Below are 12715 nucleotides of genomic sequence, written 5' to 3'. Positions count from 1 at the left end.
CTTCAATCTATCTACTTATAGTGCTTCTCTGCATCGGCCAAGGTAGGAATCGTATATATCTACAACACTGGATGATGTACTACTTACTTCCCCCCTCTCAAAATTTCAATTTTCTTCTGTCCTGCGCGCTCGCTCCCGAAGCCCACGCTCACTTGGCAATGATCTCGAGCTGGTTGAAGAAGAGATCCAGCTCGGGCGAAGTAAAGTAGGCGGCGGCTGGCGGCAAAAACCGTCTTTGCAAGTGTGGCTTCTTGGGCGCCGGTGGGCACACGAGAGCATCCTCGGGCAACCTGTATTGCCGCGACTTGGGTGTCTTGCAGCCATCCTCGTGATCGCCCAGCTGATCGTGATGATTGCCACCGCCCGATTCTGGAATCGCTGCGCCGCTGCTGCATTTGCTGTTGCTGAAGCTGTTCCCCCCCTCACTGCGTAGCCTCCTCACAAACTCCTCGTCCCACGACTTCTGGCGATAGACGGTGGACACTGGAGCACAGCCCGATGGAATAGGCGCCATACTCTTCCTCGCTCGCTGCTGCTCTCCCTAGCGCTCGCTATCCGAGTGCTCGATACCTGGATGGAATGGAGCTCTTGTTGGCGACTGCTGCCCGAGAGAGAGACACTTGAAAAGCTTTGCCGCCCTCGCAAAAAGCTTCGAGAAGAATCCCCACCGCTCAAGAGGGGGGTTTTAAAGAGGACACCGCGCGCAAGGCCTTTCGAGCTCGACCGCTGGATGGCTGCCACCTGGTGCCGGTTTGACGGCCACGGCGCGGCAAACGTGTCGGTGGGCCGACAGAGCGCCGCCGTGGTGCTTCTGGGATCTTTCGAATGGCTGAGAAATCGGGATTTTGAAATGATCAGCGGCTGGTTTTGGCGGGACGCCGCTGGATCGCCGCCACGTGGCAAAATGATCACCAGATTTTTGTTTCTAGTGTTTTTGATTTATTCCAAGTGGGCGCCGCGCCTCAGTCGATCAATGACATCAAAAAATCAAACCAGAGGCACTGTTTTGGGCGGCCAAGGTGGTGTTAAAATTGGAGCAAGTGGTCTGGTAGAAGAAGAGGATTCCGGTGAATCCAAACCGCTGCTTCTCCAGATCCAAGCGCACCAGATTGTGCATCTGCTGGAACGTTCCAACCACAGAAAGACCAGGCGATGATGGGCCGGCGTCCACAAACGCGAGGCAGGCCACCGTGGAATCTTTCAAAAACACCATGGTGTTGGCGCCAAACAGCGTCCACGTGGCATTTCCCTCCAGCTGGAGCTCCACTGGCGGCACGGGGGGCCCCACGCGCGTGGACCCGAGCCCACTCGCGTTAAAGCACGTGTCAAACGGGGCAACGGGCGCGACGCGCGGGACGGTCAAATTGCGGAAGGCGTCGCGGATCGCCACGTAGGCAGGTGTGACGAGGCGGGTGTACGGCTCCGTGCTGCTCAGCGCCCAGGCGGCGGGCTTGACCGCCGGGAGCCGTTGACCATTGACCCTGACCGAGTTGACCCGGATGGCGTAGCTATGGCGGGCGGGCGGGGAGACGAGGGGGGTGTACTGCAGCAGCGGAGAGATGGGGCGCTTGTTGGGCATGAAGTTGATGTCCTGCGCGCCGAAGAAGATCGGCGAGGATCCCTGCTGGGAGAGGCAATAGGTGACGATCTTCTTGTTCCGGGGTGACAATCGAGCTGGAAGCGCCTGGCTCCCTCTCCCCAGCGCAGCCACTGGTGGCCCGCATTTGAATGGGACCCCGGGGATTGTCACGGGACCAGTGGGATTGGAGCCATCGGTGGCGTTGAGACTAACCTGGTACGAGGATCTGGGAGAGGCGCCGCAGTTGATGGAGGACACGCGAGCGTCCAGATCGAGCTGCAGGAGCTGGGTTTTGGGTGGAGTGCCGATGCGCAGCGACAACTTGGTGCCGATGAGCTCGCCCACCAGCGGACGAGATCCAGGCGTGGCAGCAGCCGCGAGAGAGCACAAGAGCATGCAACACAAGGCGACAGGAAATTTATTAGCCATCTTCATCTTCTCCAAGAGCCAGCAGTAGAAAGAAACGCTACAGTTTATATATATCAAATCTCAGGTCTCCACACGTGACACGATGGTCCATTTCTCAAGATGGCGACCAGTCTACGTAACGTGCCCGATTTTGACACTGCAAGGCCACGATCGCGATCGAATTGTCAAATAGCTCCGACTTGATAACATAAGCTGTGCAGCGAGTACAAAATGCGAATATGCTGTGTTCTGTGCCTGTAACCTTAGCTCTTGGGTGACAAAATGGAAAGAAACCGGATTCTTCTTTCTCGCTACACCGCAGAGGCCGCCTCCTTCTTGAGCGAGGCCGAGAACATATCAACCTGGCTCTTGATGCCGCTCGCCACAAAGGCAATCTGGAATATCTCCTCATACTTGTCCACGAAATGGACGTCGAGGCCTTCTTTTACGTGCGGCAAGAGCTCGTCGTAGTCCCGCTTGTTGGCCTTGGGAAAAATGATCGTCTTCACAGCGCTCCTCCTGGATGCCACAGTTTTCTCTTTTACCTGTTCCAAGTTCCAACAGTCAGTATTGTCAAGAAGAGAAAAGGAAAAACTCATCTGCTTACCCCGCCAATGGCAAGAACTCGGCCAGTCAATGTCACTTCCCCAGTCATTGCTACATCGTCGTTGACAGGCTTGCTGAGAGCCAGCGACAGCATCGAGGTGATCATAGTGCACCCGGCGCTTGGCCCGTCTTTTGGCGTAGCACCGGCCGGTACGTGGAGATGTAGTTTGCTGTTTGTAAAAAACTGGTTTTGCGGATCAATCTCTCGCAGGTACTTCCGCGCAAATGTGTGTGCTATTGAGGCGCTCTCCTTCATCACATCCCCAAGCTGACCAGTGAGTTGGAGCCCGCCTTTACCTTCACCCTCCTCAATCACACTCGTCTCCACATAGAGCGTGGAGCCTCCCATTGCTGTCCAGGCCAGACCCATGACGACTCCAATCGGTGTCTTGTCGTAGAAGCGGTCGCTTACGAACACGGGACTTCCCACGAACTCGTGAAGATTGGTGTCGTTGATTTTTATCTGTTCTTCTGCCACCTTTTTCTCTTCTGCCTCCTCCTTTTCTTTGGTTTCTGACGACGCAGACTCATCCGGTACCTTGTTGTCTGTTTCCGATGCAGTAGAAGCCTTCACGCCCGTCAATTTTTCTTCCGGCTCTGAACACGGTGGTTTCTCCAACGGCAACTTCTGAGCAATATCCACCTTTTCTTTCTCTGACGGTAGCATGGTCTCGGCCTCAAGCGTTTCACCCTCCTGGACGGCTGAGTCGGTTAGCTTAATGGCCATATCCTCCTTCTCAGATGTTGCATCGGGCAAAAGCTCGTCCGCAAGTATCTCCAGCTTTTCATTCAGAACCGGCGTTTCTTTGAGTTCTGCTTCCTCTATGCTATTGGAGTCGTCTTCCACAAGTTTGATGGCACCGTCATTCTGCAAGCAACGTTCAATACCATAGAATATGAGGTACGAAAAATACCTCGGCATTGCTTTTCGTTTCGGCAACCGTAACCAGGTTATTCTGTTTCATTTCCTCCTCCTTGGGAGTATCAAGCTCACGTCGGACTAGTTTCAGCGCTATCTGTAAATGAAAGCTGTTAGGATTCCAAAGGAATTCACCAATACAACCTTGCGATAAATCTTATCAATATGCTTCTGCAGATTTCTAACGCCAGCCTCGCGACAATAAGTTTCTATAAGACTGTGCATAGCACTGTCACTAAGCTCAACCTGCAACAACATTTGAGGAGACCTGTTAATATTGAAGGCGATTCTACCTGTTCTTTTTTTATCCCACAATTTTCTCGAGCTTGGCGTTCGAGATAGTCACGGGCAATGTGCATTTTCTCATCAGTAATATAGCCGACCAACCGTATAACTTCCATGCGATCAAGTAGAGGTGCGGGAATGTTCTCAACCAAATTTGCAGTGCAAACGAACAAAACCTACAAGGAAACGAGCATTAGCTGAAAGTTGTGAAAAAACAGAGAGCTCACTTTTGACAAATCTATGGGCACGTCAAGGTAATGGTCAAGAAAATTAGCATTCTGCTCCGGATCTAGAAGTTCCAATAATGCACTAGCTGGATCTCCTGCATGACCCCGACCAAGCTGCAATGACAACGTCAGAACGAATTGTTAAACTAACTGTTCAAGATCCTTCACCTTATCAATCTCATCGATCAGCACCAAAGGGTTAGCAGTTCCTGTCGACTTCAGGCACTGAACCATTTTACCAGGCATGGCTCCAACGTAAGTTCTGCGATGCCCCTGAAAATAATAAAATAGTAGAAACCAAATGTAATGATAGCTGCAATAATCACCTTAATCTCAGCAACATCACTAAGGCCACCAACTGAGAAGCGAAAGAATTTTCGATCGAGCGCCTTAGCAATTGATTTCCCTATGCTTGTTTTCCCTACTCCAGGGGGTCCTGAAAGGCATATTATCTTTCCTGAAAAGAAAAGAAGAAAAACCAAATCAATTGTACGCATTGGCACCAAAACAAAAATTCATACTGGCAAAATTTACCAACAGCGGTGCCCTTCAGCTTGCCAACAGCGATAAACTCAAGTATCCTTTCTTTTACATCGGATAAGCCATAATGATCCTCGTCTAGAACAGTTTGAGCCTGCCGTACGTCAAAGTTTTCCTTGCTGCAAGGAAAAATTGGAATCAATGACCGAGTGATAGAAGAAAAGAAAGAACCTGTATTGTCCCCAGGGTAGTGCTGTCAACCAGTCCAGATAGTTTCTTGTAACATTGAACTCGCTCGAACTGGACTCAAGGCCTTGCAATTTAGAGAGTTCCTCGTCGATGACTTGCAAAACGTGCTCCGGACACTGCTTTCTATGTGGCTCCAATCTCTCTTTAAACTTTACTGTATACGTGAAAGAGAAGAAGTCGAAACGGGATTAAAACTAGAGAAACAAATTTACCAGTAAGCGCTGTTTTATCATCTGCTTCAATTCCCAGCTCCTACACCAGAAATTCAGAAGCTTAAATTATTAAGCTCATTAAGCTACCTTCTTAATAGCTTTCAGTTGCTCCATTAAGAAAAACCGGCGTTGATCACCGCTTATTTTTTCCTCCACGTTTTTCGCAATAGTCGCCTGGGAAAGCTTTAAGAACGAGAATAGTCATAATTAGCATACCTGTAGCTTTGCAAGCTCAAGCTCTTTCTTTAAAAGTACAAGAGCTAAATTGAGTCGCTTCTCCACCTATAGCACAAAACAAGAACAGCCTTTTAGAAACGCTATGTCAATCAGAAATTCTTACATCTAGTTGCTCCAACACTTCCTGTAGCAGAGGTTCATCAGCTGTAGTGAGCGCAGAGCCAAAGTCAGCCAGTCGGGCAGCATTGATATGCGAATTTCCCATATTCTGCATTCAAAAACGTTGTTCTGAATAACGTCATGAATTGAAAGAGCTGAAAAAGCACACGGACCTGCACGAAGACTTGAATAGTTTCTTTGTACAAAGGATTGTATCGCATTAGATCACGCAAAGAGGCGACAACCTCCATAAAAGTTGCTTTTATAATATCTGATGTCTCATCATAAGATTTATCCTGATACCACAAGAATACTTTAGCAAGCGATCAAATCACACCTAGAACGAACCTTGAGATGCTCAACCGAAACTGTCAAAGGATCATCGGATAGCTGCATCACATATTTTCAGAACATTTTTAACGAGGAATAATATCTATTACCATTCCAGTGAGTCGTAAGCGGCGATGGCCCATAAGAAAAACTTGAGCAGGACCATCCGAATTGACGCTTCTTATGACGTTGAGCACCTGTTTCAAACTTGAGTCAAAGGCGGCGGTGTTGTAGGTTGATGACTAACCTGTGCAAACGTTCCATACTCATGCAATCTTTTGTATAGAGCTTCTCCCTTCAAATCCGAATCCTTGACCTCCTCACTCTTCTCCCCAGTCTTCTCTTCACTTTTCTCGCCAGCTGCTTCACTCGTCTCGCGGGCATTTTCACTTTCAACCACAACGCTCTCCTTCGCATCCTTGAGAAGAAATGCTCCAACATACGGCGTTCCTCTTGCTCGAAGCTCTACCAATGAGTCCGCAAGCTTGGGATCCTGTGGCACTTGATAAGAGTTGGTGACTTTTCAAACTAGTCGATTAAATACATTACCTTGATGTGAATGGGAGCATAGAATCCAGGGAACAAAGGCCTTCTCGTCAGTGGTAATGCTAAAACCTGGAAGAGACGAATGGCAAACGTGTTTTTTAAACGACCAAAGTTACCTTGGGAAAGTTCTCGGGTCTCGGCCCAGCAGGAACAATAGCCCCCGACTGTGCGGACTCTTCAGCACCTTCCTGATCTTCTTTTTCCTTCAAATCTTTTCCGTCTTTCCCATCCTTCCCTTCTTTTGCCTCCTTGGCTTCCTTGACGACCGTAGCTTCTGTGGCTTCCGCGCTGGCTTTGTTCGACTTATCACCTCCAGACCCTTTCAAAATCCTCTGGAATAGGCTCGGTTTCCTCCGACCACCACCACCACCGCCGCCGCCACCTTCTTTTTCCCCTTTGCCTTCAGTCTTGCTACCACCTTCTCCTTTTCCTCCGGATGATCCCTCACTTGACTTAGAAGACACGACTTTGTCGGGGATAGCAGCTTCTTCAGTGCTACTAGCGCTGTCAGCTTCGCTGGACTCTTTGCTACTACTATTGCTCCCATTCTTACTGCTACCGTCGCTACCGCCCTTGCCGCCACCGCTGCCGGAGCAAAATGTGTGCCTGGTGCCATCGAACGACCGAGCGAGCATCGAGCCCCATGCCGGCGCCCGCGCCCCAGCAGGCCATGTAGCGGGCCGGATCGAGAGACGTCTCAAGCTGGGGGAATCCCGGAGCGCCGACGAGACAATGGCGGCGAGCATAGATGCGAGGAAATCCCTACCAGGAAACGAAGATCGCCCCGCCTTCCACCGCGCCCCGACCGCGCTTCATGCCCTAGACTAGAATGACGGGTTTAGGGTTTATCAAAACGTAGAATAGTTAGTCAAAAACGAGGGAGGGGATTATACTAGTTTATCATAGTCACAATCCGAGGCGCTTGGGAGTCCGAGATGGAGTGCCGGGCACACGCATTCCCGGCGTGGTGATGGCCTGTCTCTCTCGGGCAAGCCGGGCAGCCTTCTCGGTGTCCTTCACCTTGGCCGTCACCTCCGCCTCGTTCTTCCGCAGCGTTTCCATTTCCTGCTCCATCACCGTCTTCTCCACTCGCTGCCTCTTATACTGCTCCAGCCGCGACGTGTTGGAGTCCTTGACCGAGAAGAACATCGGCCCCAGCTCCGCCAGCCAAGTCGGCTCCACCGCCGTCACGCACTGCATGTACTCCTTGGTCGTCAGGATGAGCTCGTGGTACACCACGTACTCGGGAGTGTAGCCCAGCCCGTAGAGAGCGCTGCTCGGGTGGAGGTGGCACGGCATCCCGTTCCGGCAATTCACGTACTCCCCCACTCCTTTAAGGCGTCCTGCGTTGTGGAAGTAGGCCGAGCATATCGCCTTTCGGATGTCGTCCCACTCGTGGCCGCACGACGAGAGTGCGATCTTCTGCTTCTCGAGGATGTCAAGGAGCTGGGAGCGGACCTCACGGGCCTTGAGCAGGCCTTTCCTCTGGAGGTAGTGATCGTTGCACCATTTTGTCCCGAACTTGTTTTCTTTTGCCCGCAGGTAGATGTTGAGCAGCGTCAGGTGGTCGCTCTCCGGCACGAAAAACTTCTCGCGAGCGGCATCACTCTCTTCTGCCCGCTCCTTGGGCCTGTTGAAAACCGACGGTACTGACAGCATGGAGACGATGATCAGGACCTCGCTGAGGCACTGCAGCTCGTCTCCCATCAGAAGCATCTTGGCAAGCGGAGGATCCAGCGGGAACTCCACCATCTTTCTCCCCAGAGTAGTAAGCCTCCCAACGTTGTCTAGAGCGCCAAGTATCCACAGCTGGTACATGGAGTTTAAGATGTTCTCCTGCGGCGGCGGATCCATGAAGTCGAAGTCGAGGAGGTTATCTATGTTGAGCGACTTCAATAACAGCACCACATTTCCAAGGTTGGTCCGCTGGATCTCGGGTACCGGGTTTGGCAGCATCTCGTTGAGATAAGCAGTCTCAGTATACAACCTGTAGCAAGTCCCGGGCCCTGTTCTTCCGGCTCGTCCAGACCGTTGATCAGCTGCTGCCCGGCTGATAGGAAACACCTGAAGTGCGTCCATACCCATGCGAGGATTGTAGAACTTAATCTTGCTGTACCCGGAATCGATAACGTACAAAATACCGTCCACTGTCAAAGATGTCTCGGCAATGTTTGTGGCCACAACACACTTCCTCACTCCTTCCTCGGCTTTCTGGAATATCTTCGCTTGCAAATCCGATGGCATCTGCGAGTAGATGGGCAACACCAGTAATGGCGCTGCAGGTCTCTGTGAAGTTGCATCCAGCTGTTCCATTCTTTCCTTTAAGGCGGTACCGGCGGTGTATATCTCGTCTTGTCCGGTTAAGAATATCAGTATGTCTCCTGGAGGGGACGTCAGGTGTATGGCCATCGCTTGTTTTACAGCTGCATCAACGTAGTCTTCACAAGGAGTCTTGCTATATAAAACGTTGACAGGAAATGTTCGACCGGGAATGTAAAATACTGGAACACTGCAAAACCAAATGTTTTAATGGTGAGTAACAGCAAACTTAGCAGCCTACAAACCTTCCAAAAAAGTTCGAAAACTTCTGTGCATTAAGCGTTGCAGACGTCACAATAAGCTTGAAATCTCGACGTCGTGCAACCACCTGCTTCAAAATTCCAAAAAGAACGTCCGTATTGAGACTTCGCTCATGAGCCTCATCCATTATAATCACACTGTTCCCATTACCCATCAGATTAATGTCAATCTCGAGAACAAAGTTCAAGGACGTACCTGTATTGATCGAGGTCAGGTTCACGTAACGTCTCACGCAACAGCACACCGTCCGTCATGTACTGCAGCGCAATCGTAAGATACGGCACTGGTACATGTTACAAGCTCACCTTGATGATCGTATTTGAACCGGTAACATCTTCAAAACGAATAGCATATCCAACCTTATCGCCAAGTTCGCAGTCCATTTCTTCGCTAACACGTTTCGCAACACTCATAGCCGCAACACGCCTCGGCTGCGTGCATCCCACCATCCCATACGTAGAATACTCCGCTTCGTGAAGGTACTGCATGCACCAAGTTAATCTATGAGAAGAGTCTTTAGTTTGAACGAAATTACTGCAACTTACCTGCGTCATTTGAGTTGTTTTACCAGACCCAGTTTCTCCGACCACAACAATAACCTGATTCTCCCGTATCACCTGCAAAAATGTAACTCAGTAAAAGCGTTTTTCTGGGTCATAATAGCATACCTGAAGAAGCTCGTCTCGAACAGAAAAAATAGGCAGGTACTGTCGCTGCTCTGATATAGTTTTCGACTTTGCAAAATCACTTGCCGCCTCACCCTTCTTCATATGCTTTGCAAACTTGGCATTCTCGCGATAGTCGACTTCGCTCTCTTCACCAACTTTTTCTTCTTCCTTCTCCGTCGCTAATTCTTCGTCAGACTTTTTTACACCCAGGATATCCCCAAGCCTTGATCCTGAGAGTTCCCAGAAGCGCTGTTGATACTTCTGCATATTTTGCTTTTCGCGCGATTCTCGCACTAAAACGGACCCTTTTCGTGCTATGATCGCCATGTCAGAGGTTGGATCTTTAACTGGCAGCACCGGATCAGCCTGTTTCGTATATACAAGCCTGCCGTCAAGGAACGGCGGCCGAGTATCTGAGAAAAAATGCATGCTTTTAGCCATGAACATAAACAAACCTCCTGTACTGTACTTACCATGCACAAGTAATATTACACGACTCTCATCTTCATCATCAAAATCTGTTTGCACTTCGGTGCCACGCACAGCGCCGGAACGCATAAGCTGCCTGTCTTCCCACTGCGCATTATCCGCACTTAATTGAGACATTTTCTGACTCTGAGCAAGACTCATCTTGCTTCCGTCCCGCCGCGTCTGCGCCAGAAATTAAAGTTCTTAACTGATAAATAAAGTCCTCTAGATACATACCAATCGTTTGGCCATTTCAGTTTCTCGCTTTTTGAAAGTGGCTTCATCACCCATGAACAAGGATGTACTATCGTCGATATCCACAGCGGTACCATCTTCTTCTCTATCATACCTGCACAGAAGAATGTCAGAAAAACACAAGAAAAGAATGTTGAAATACCAGGCACGGTCAAGTACTGCATCCATTTGTCCATCGCCTGTTCCATCGTACCCGTTGCTACCATCCTCCGAACCTTTGTACTCCTCCTACGCAACAGCAGTCAGAACCAGCCCCTCATAACAAGCTTCAGTTACCTCATACTGCGGTGCTGTAACATGAGAACGAAACTTCAGGCTGTGCGACTTTTGGCCTCTGTCACGAGGGGCACCACTTGCTCGAACAGGAGCGGGTGAAGGCGACGCAATGTCCCATGGAGAAGGAGTTGTGCCTACAGCAATCAAATGAGAACGATTGAGGAAATAAAACAAGCTGACAACACCAACCTGATGAATCTCCATACCAAGGAGACGCATAGCGAGACTCTGAAGGAGAGGATGGAATGTACGGGGTGTGTTCGTGCCGAGGGGTTGTCTCCCGCCGGGGCGTGTCATCCCATTCCCATCTGCCGTCATCCCAAGATGATTTCCCTGAAACATATATGCCTTAAGTGAAGAAGAGGCAAGCGAACACAGAGATAACATACCGTCATTCCATCTCCCAGGAGATGACTCACGCTTCTGTCTTCTATCTGTGCCGCTCTCTTTCTCTGATGAGCTAGGACGATCTCTTGGTGGTTTTGGGCCACCAGTACTGTAGAATCCAATCTCCTGAAACACGCGAGAAACATTTGAGTAAAAGAAAGAGAACAAAAGAAAAGGCCACACACCGATGCTAATCTCCTCCTGTTTGGGCGCTCGGCAATAGCAGCCGCAGCATCCTCATTCACGCCGCCTGTACAAAGCGCCTATAAAGCCGTGAAGAAACAAAGACGAAAACCAACCTGGATGGGATGGGGTGTCTTGAGGATTTGGCACACGGTAATTTCTAGTGCTGTGAGAGCCATCGTCCGAGCTCCTCCTGGCCACCTCATTCCTCTTCGCTTGCCTAGATTTCCGTTCGGCGGGCACTTTGAACACTGGATTTTGCGATCCATTCTCACCGCCATCCTCATCCTGCGCGTACATCCGAGCTAAGCGTCTGCATTTGGCGCCGGAAGATCGATCAGAGGCCATACCTTGTCACTCATAGCGCCCTCCCAAGCCCTAGGGGATCCCCTGTCAAAACCTAGGGCTTTAGCTCAGATAGATTCGTTTATTCCCGTAGAATATTCGAGAAATTGTTTGACATTCCCGCGTCTTGCAATTCTAAAAGAAGAATGATCAATGGTTCGCAGTGAGCTTGGAAACGTCTACTGCTGGGATTTCTAGGGTTCTTGATTCTTCCTTAATCTTCTCAAGCTCCAATTTGGCAGCATCGCCATCCATGGGAACTTGGGCTTTAGACAGCGCCTAAAAGAAAAAAGTTTGAAATCTAGATCTTAAAAGATTCCAAGGATAAAAGAGGAATAAGTACCTTCTCTAGATTGGAGATCCTCTGTGACTGCGATGCGATCCCAACCTCAAGCCTCTGAAGAACATGAAGCACCGCGAGCAAATGGCTGCTCACATTCCCCGCGCAGTGTACCTCCACCGTCCCCTGTGGCAGCCGGTCCACGCAGCCAACGTGGTGGAACGGACACGTCACCATCTTCATGGGGCACACGCTCACGCAGTGCCTGTCCATGTCAGCCCTGGCCACGCTCTGGCCACACCCCTGTTCGCACGTCAGCACCTTGAACGCACACCTGGCGTCGTGCCCGCCGCCCTGGACCGCCGAGTAGACGTCCGTACAGCCCTCGTTGGTACACGTGGTGGGGCGGAGCGCGCAGCGCGCCTTGTGCGCCGCCAGCTCCTCGCTCGACCCAAACCTCATCTCGCAGTGCGCCACCATGCTCCGGTCGATGCGCCGCAGCAGCGATCTGGCCAGCATCTCGCGCCGCCCCACCATCCAGGCGCCCGATCGATCCAGCTCGCCCACGAACTCCTCGATCTTGTCCTCCTTCTTGTCGTTGCTGAGGATCCGGCTGGAGACGCGCGCCAGGAGATTGGCCTTGGAGCGCACGAATCCATCCAGGAACCCCTGCAAGATCTTCATGGGTTTTGGGGCCTGGACGCGATCGCTCAGGCTCCCCAGCGCCGCGCCCGCGTACTGCTGGCTCTGGCTCTCCAGGCTCTCGATCAGCTCCCTCTTCAAGTCGCCCACCACCGAGCCCGGCTGATTGAACGGATCTCCAATCGTCTTCTCCACGCACGCCGCCGCCAGCGTCAGGAGCAGCAGCCCCGTCGCCTTGTGGAGCTGCTCCACGTCGTAGTAGCCGCATTCCTGGAGGATGATCGGCGATAGCTCCTCCTCCTCCTTTTTCTCCTCCACCACTACACTCTTTTGTTCTTCCTCGCCAGCCATCGCTAGATCCCCTTTCACCCCGATCTAAACTTTTAGGTGAAGCGAAGCCTAGCTTTTAAGACGCAGAACAACGTGAACACACAGAAAGTTGGCAGCACGATTT

General features: G+C 50.9%; 5 protein-coding genes across 5 annotated transcripts; all 5 read right to left on the bottom strand.

Moving 5' to 3' along the window:
* Positions 1 to 10: 10 nt before the first annotated feature.
* LOC9647916 (cyclin-dependent protein kinase inhibitor SMR3) lies at positions 11 to 658 on the bottom strand. The gene has a single exon (XM_002981504.2). It carries the CDS (start codon positions 512 to 514, stop codon positions 149 to 151), a length of 366 nt encoding a protein of 121 aa, XP_002981550.1. The 5' UTR covers positions 515 to 658; the 3' UTR covers positions 11 to 148.
* Positions 659 to 687: 29 nt separating this feature from the next.
* On the bottom strand, positions 688 to 2017 carry LOC9647915 (aspartyl protease family protein 2). The gene has a single exon (XM_002981503.2). It carries the CDS (start codon positions 2012 to 2014, stop codon positions 980 to 982), a length of 1035 nt encoding a protein of 344 aa, XP_002981549.2. The 5' UTR covers positions 2015 to 2017; the 3' UTR covers positions 688 to 979.
* Positions 2018 to 2169: 152 nt separating this feature from the next.
* On the bottom strand, positions 2170 to 7018 carry LOC9647914 (lon protease homolog 1, mitochondrial). Its single transcript, XM_024686480.1, has 20 exons — positions 6294 to 7018; positions 6181 to 6246; positions 5879 to 6124; positions 5742 to 5828; positions 5650 to 5691; positions 5475 to 5597; positions 5306 to 5410; positions 5182 to 5247; positions 5053 to 5139; positions 4966 to 5005; positions 4736 to 4907; positions 4559 to 4683; positions 4351 to 4481; positions 4193 to 4297; positions 4025 to 4138; positions 3806 to 3973; positions 3657 to 3758; positions 3508 to 3609; positions 2595 to 3461; positions 2170 to 2532 (listed from the first exon to the last, which is right to left on the bottom strand). The coding sequence occupies exons 1-20, from the start codon at positions 6921 to 6923 to the stop codon at positions 2299 to 2301; spliced, it is 3612 nt and encodes a 1203-aa protein (XP_024542248.1). The 5' UTR covers positions 6924 to 7018; the 3' UTR covers positions 2170 to 2298.
* Positions 7019 to 7021: 3 nt separating this feature from the next.
* LOC112350382 (pre-mRNA-splicing factor ATP-dependent RNA helicase DEAH7-like) lies at positions 7022 to 11405 on the bottom strand. The gene is made up of 15 exons (XM_024686482.1): positions 11345 to 11405; positions 11111 to 11282; positions 10997 to 11061; positions 10814 to 10937; positions 10614 to 10757; positions 10425 to 10558; positions 10291 to 10376; positions 10131 to 10242; positions 9899 to 10076; positions 9426 to 9838; positions 9303 to 9374; positions 9063 to 9239; positions 8953 to 9014; positions 8742 to 8894; positions 7022 to 8686 (listed from the first exon to the last, which is right to left on the bottom strand). Exons 1-15 carry the CDS (start codon positions 11354 to 11356, stop codon positions 7084 to 7086), a joined length of 3507 nt encoding a protein of 1168 aa, XP_024542250.1. The 5' UTR covers positions 11357 to 11405; the 3' UTR covers positions 7022 to 7083.
* Positions 11401 to 12696, bottom strand: LOC9648123. The gene is made up of 2 exons (XM_024686498.1): positions 11683 to 12696; positions 11401 to 11618 (listed from the first exon to the last, which is right to left on the bottom strand). The coding sequence occupies exons 1-2, from the start codon at positions 12610 to 12612 to the stop codon at positions 11490 to 11492; spliced, it is 1059 nt and encodes a 352-aa protein (XP_024542266.1). The 5' UTR covers positions 12613 to 12696; the 3' UTR covers positions 11401 to 11489.
* Between the last annotated feature and the right edge of the window lie 19 nt (positions 12697 to 12715).

This window comes from Selaginella moellendorffii, unplaced genomic scaffold, assembly GCF_000143415.4.
Source record: "Selaginella moellendorffii unplaced genomic scaffold, v1.0 SELMOscaffold_49, whole genome shotgun sequence".
Taxonomy (NCBI): domain Eukaryota; kingdom Viridiplantae; phylum Streptophyta; class Lycopodiopsida; order Selaginellales; family Selaginellaceae; genus Selaginella; species Selaginella moellendorffii.
The sequence above is the reverse complement of the archived record's forward strand: the minus strand, read 5'-3'. Positions and strand labels throughout refer to the sequence as shown.